Source organism: Dipodomys ordii, unplaced genomic scaffold, assembly GCF_000151885.1.
Source record: "Dipodomys ordii isolate 6190 unplaced genomic scaffold, Dord_2.0 Scaffold209, whole genome shotgun sequence".
In the NCBI taxonomy this organism is placed as follows: Eukaryota; Metazoa; Chordata; class Mammalia; order Rodentia; family Heteromyidae; genus Dipodomys; species Dipodomys ordii.
The window spans coordinates 1822605-1827702 of NW_012267425.1; the positions used below are offsets into that span (position 1 = coordinate 1822605).

The 5098-nt window shown below is 52.2% G+C and overlaps 1 protein-coding gene across 1 annotated transcript; it reads right to left on the reverse strand.

Moving 5' to 3' along the window:
• Positions 1-1076: 1076 nt before the first annotated feature.
• Positions 1077-4639, reverse strand: Zfp92 (ZFP92 zinc finger protein). The gene is made up of 4 exons (XM_013035320.1): positions 4607-4639; positions 4174-4300; positions 2724-2825; positions 1077-2272 (listed from the first exon to the last, which is right to left on the reverse strand). The coding sequence occupies exons 1-4, from the start codon at positions 4637-4639 to the stop codon at positions 1077-1079; spliced, it is 1458 nt and encodes a 485-aa protein (XP_012890774.1).
• Positions 4640-5098: the final 459 nt, after the last annotated feature.

The following is a 5098-nucleotide window of genomic DNA, read 5'->3' on the forward strand; positions in this document are numbered from 1 at the left end:
GCCCTGAATACAAAAACATTAAAGCAATACACTTCTAAAATTCCAAGAAATATCATGTGAAAGACAGCGTCCCTATGTTGCCCAGATGCAATTCAGGGCCCACCTAAGTGCAAATTTCTACCTCCCCGGATTTTCCTTCCTCCTAATAATCACTATCATAAGATAGGGGATCCCTGAAGGGAAGGAGCGGGTAAGTTTGAGAGGAAAGAGTAGAGGAGGGGTTAAGGAGGCCACTATGGCTTTGTCGTGCTCAGACAGAGAGAAGGAGTGAAGCCAGCAGGGTGGCAGAGCTGCAAATGTTGCTATGTCTCATCCAGACTATGTTCCTATGAGGGACAAGAAGGAAAAGGCTCCTCCTGCAAAAAGCACGTGCTCAGGGTCCCTGAGTCTTATCCTTTCTGCAGGACCTAGGCTAGTGATTTCCTAGAAGCCTGTGCTCACAGACAATGGAGCTGGATGTAGCTCCTCCAAGAAGCACGAGAAGGTGCCCATGTTTCACTCTAACCCCATGCACACAGGGCTTTTCCTCTGTGCTACTAGGCCAACAGGGTGCCCTGGGCTTTGCCATGCACCAACAGGTAAACTTCAGAGCACCCTTCATTTATAAGCTCTTAATGGATTAAAGTGCTTTTGGTATTTCTTACTGTCAAACACGAACTATTTTTTAAGGAAAAGGGAGAGAGAGGACACAGGCCATCCTACTGGGAACTCAGCAACTTAGCGGAGGCTACAGCTGGCTCTACACTACTGCTCTACACTACTGGCTGTACACTACCCTACACTACTGCAGAAGACCATTGCCGTCCACGTGGATGGGAGAGAACAATTCATTTCCTTTAATGCAGAGCTCTGCTCACCTGGCCGCTCTGCTCATCCATGCCCACATGTGTGTACCTGGCACGAGTGCCAGCCCCGGGCCCTGGCAGGGTGGGCCTTCCAGAGGCAGTCGCTGTGCCTCGACTGCACCATCACGGACTAGGGAGGTGTGTTTCCAACCCACCAGGGAAGGGCTGGGGCAGATTGCAATGGGGAAGGGCGGACCTTCCAGGTGGGAGTCGCTGCCATGTTTCCCAATGTCAGGGCCAGGCTCTGCTCTGGGTCTTGTCAGGGTACAGGACGTTGGCACTGTGGCTGTCATGGCTTCCTTCGACGGGTTGAGCTTTCAGATGGCGGGTGAGGGGTGATTTCTCCTCCACTGCCGTGGCCCGCTGGCCGCCTGCCTGGGGCTTGTCGCCGCGGTGGCTGCGCAGGTGACGCCGCAGCTTCCATTTGTTCTCGAAGGTCTGGCTGCAGTGCTCACAGGCATGGGGCTTCTGGCTGCCGCAGCTCGGGCTGCCTTCCTTGAGCCGTGGCCCGTGGGGTCCCCGCCGGGGCTCCAGGAGCATGCAGCCGTGTCGGCTCCCCTTCCCGCGGCCCCGGCGCTCCGAGGGCTGCAGGGTGCCATGCACCGCCTGGTGCTTGAAGAGGTTGGCCCGGCGGCCGAACGCCTTGCCGCACTCGCTGCACTCATAGGGCTTCTCGCCGCTGTGCACCCGCCGGTGCTGGCTGAGGCCTGAGCGGCCGCGGAAGGCTTTGCCGCACTCCTGGCACGAGAAAGGCCTCTCGCCACTGTGGCTGCGCTGGTGATGGATGAGCTGCGAGATGCCCTTGAAGGCCTTGCCGCACTCGGGGCAGGTGTAAGGCTTCCGGCCGCTGTGGGTGCGCTGGTGCTCGATGAGGTTGGAGCTGCGGCTGAAAGCCTTGGCGCACACGCTGCACGCGTACGGCCGCTCGCCGCTGTGAATGCGCGCATGCTCCAGCAGTGCGAAGCTGCGTCGGAACAGCTTCCCACACTCGTGGCACGCGAACGGCTTCTCGCCGCTGTGGATGACCTGGTGCTTGATGAGGTTGGAGCTGCGCGTGAACGTCTTGCCACACTCGCTGCACGCGAAGGGTTTCTCGCCGCTGTGGATGCGCTGGTGCTCCAGCAGCGCGAAGCTGCGCCGGAACAGCTTCCCGCACTGGCGGCAGGCGTAGGGCTTCTCACCGCTGTGGATGATGCGGTGTTTGATCAGGTTGGAGCTGCGGCTGAACGACTTCCCGCACTGCTGACACAGGTATCGCTTCTCCGCGCACTTGAGGCGCTGTAGAGCAGGGTTCTTCAGGGACTCAAGGAGACTTCTCGGGGACAATGATCCCGATCTGTCTGGCGACCTCGCCTCCTGGCTTCCTGGCACTCCTTGTGCACAATGTCTGGGCTTTGAAACCGACGTCTTTTTCTGGACCCCATCGCCTGCAAAGACAAAGAACACCAAGCAAGGGAAACAAAGGAGGAGGCTACAATGCTTGATAAGAAATGTACTCATTATCTTGCCCATGTAATTGTAACCCCTCTGTACAGTATGTTCACAAAAAAATGAAAAGAAAAAAGAACACCAAGCAGTGCCATCACTCCTTGGAGCTCCATTATTAAACAAGGGAATGTGGCGGGAGGAGCAAGATGACCCCAAAACAGAAAAGTTTTCCTCCCTCAGATAGGAGAGCAAAAGACAAAGAAGGAGGTGCTGGCATTACACAGCAGCCCAGAGGAACTCCATTCTTCCAGCAGGCACCAGGGCAAACGGATGGGTGCCACTAAAGAAAAATATCCCTTCCAGTATGTTCCAGCCTACACCATCCTTCTGTGGACTCTACTCTTTCTTTCCCCTTGATTCAGGCAAGCAAGCTGAGAGGTTCTCACTCACCTGCCTGTGATTCCGCTGCTCCTTCTCTGTGGAGGGCTGGTACCCAGGCCCCCTCCCCTTGCTCCAGATAGGCCACCAGGCAAGGCTTGGGAAAGGCAAGTCCTGTTCATGGAAATGAAGCAGATCAGCACCACTCTAGCAGCAGAGTCATTCCTGAAGGCAGCCCAGCTTTAGTATCTTCAGCTAACATAGTGTCACTGGGTGGGTCTAGTTCAAAGTACAGTGATGCACTTTGAAAATGGAAACACTGAGCCGGGCATAGATGGCTCACACCTGTATGTAATCCTAGCTATTCGGGAAGCTGGGATCCAAGGATCGAGTTCCAAAGCCAGCCTGGGAAGGAAAGTCTATTAGACTCTTATCTCCAATGAACCGCCAGAAAACCAGAAATGGAGCTGTGGCTCAGAGTGTTAGGGCACTTGCCTTGAGCAAAAGAGCCCAGGGACAGAGCCCAGGCTCTGAGTTCAAGCCCCATGGCTGACAAAAAAAAAAACAAGAAAAAGAAAATATAAACCTGGAAGTGGACCTGTGGCTCAAGTGGTAGAGCCCTAGCCTTGAGCAAAACAGCTCAGGGACAGTGAACAGGCCCAGAGTTCAAGCCCCACAGCCAACAGAAAAATAAAGAGAAAGAAAATGGAAACATTGGAAATGGAGCTGTGGTTCAAGTGGTAGAGCCGTAGACTTGAGCACAAAATCTCAGAGACAGCATCCAGGCCCTGAGTTCAAGCCAAGGATGGATGCAAGATAAAAAGGTGTAAAAAGAAAAAGAAATAACCATTATCTTTGTAGAGGTTGGAGGCAGGGCTCAGTAGCACACCAGCAAATGAGCAATGTGTCAGGTACTAAGTTTGAGTCCCTGTCTCGCAACAACAAAAACAACAACAACAAAGAAAATGGAAATACTGGTTTACCACCAAGTTCAACCAAGGAAACTAGAAGTCTTCCTGGAAAGAGACATCCCCTGTCTGGTAAAGGTTAGAAAAAACCGAGGGAAAGTAGCTAGTCTCTCCGATGGGGTAAAAATTATAGAGGTTAAGTCTGAAGAGTGGAAAGGAGGCTCTGTCTCAAATACCCCCTCCAGCCCTAAGGCAGTGAAGTGTGTTGGGGGAAAAACGTCTATGTATTAGCCACTCTCAGTAGTGCCTGGAAAGGTGCCTGGGAAGCCTGAGCTCTGCTACAGCAGATGACACACTGAGCTACCAAATTAGCCTCATGATAGATTATTGAAATTCACTTGCTCATATGTTTACTGAATATCTTTTCAGGTCCAAATGATTTAATTATAAAGTCCTACTGAGGCCATAGGTAACCCACAACAGATTAGTGGTCTAATGGAGAAATGCATTTGCTTTTGCACTCATAGTAACCAACAAACAAGAAATTTCAGAAATAAACAGAATGTATATGGAGTGGTGGGAATGAGTGCATGGGGGGGGGCAAGGTCACTTACCCAGTGATACAAAGTGGCTATAGTTCTCCAGCATCACCTGCTTGTACAAGATCCTTTGTTTAAGGTCCAGAAGCTTCCATTCTGTCTTGGTGAAGTACACAGACACATCCTCAAAAGATACTGGCACCTGTAATAAGCAATTCTGTTCCTGTTGGGAATTCAAGTTCCTGGGTTCCAGGGTAAGCTAGCATCAATATAATATGGGAGTGTCCCTGATTTGGGATAGTTGGGTAACTTCATAGTCTCAGTCACAAGCAGCACTCTCTGAGAAGAGCAGCTGATGGAAGTTGTATAGCCAGCATGCGGAAGCCAGGAAAGGGGCATATTGACTTGGAGCTCTCCCCCAGGTTGGAGAGTCCCAGGTCTGTGGGGAGGGACAAGAGAGCCTGCTAAAGGGAGATATTGAGGCTTTGAGGGAGGAACACTCACTCACCTTGGATCTTTCTCTCAGGAGACTGGCTGCCATTGCCAGGGTCCTGCTACGTCACCGTCAAGAGGCTACGGGAAATATAAAGGGTCCAGGTAAGACCAGGCCAGCCTGGAGTGGCTACTGGATACCAAGAAGCCAAGTTTCAAAACTTTTTCTTAGCCGGGTGCCATTGGCTCATGCCTGTCACCCTAGCTACTCAGGAGGCTGAGATCTGAGGATCACGGTCCAAAGCCAGCCTGGGCAGGAAAGTCTGTGAGACTCTTATCTCCAACAAATCACTAGAAAAACTGGAAGTGGTGCTGAAAAACCAACTTTTTCTAATCAGATGGTGCCAAGCAAGGCTGGGCTGTGGTGTATGTGAGAGCGACAGGAAACAGGGCAAGAGGGAGTGGCCTTTTCTTGAGAGGTCAGTGGACTCAATGCCCTGACACCCCACTGCCTATGACCACTGCTTGCAGCAAGAGGCACTGAGGCTTTTGACCATCACAACTTTGG

Excerpts from the sequence above, each read along its gene's own strand:
- Zfp92 (XM_013035320.1), bottom strand. The coding sequence starts at position 4,639 with ATGGCAGCCAGTCTCCTGAGAGAAAGATCCAAG. Across the intron at positions 4,301-4,606 it reads TCCTGAGAGAAAGATCCAAG|GTGCCAGTATCTTTTGAGGA; the intron begins GTGAGTGAGTGT and ends TGCTTATTACAG. Across the intron at positions 2,273-2,723 it reads AGCAGCGGAATCACAGGCAG|GCGATGGGGTCCAGAAAAAG; the intron begins GTGAGTGAGAAC and ends TTGTCTTTGCAG.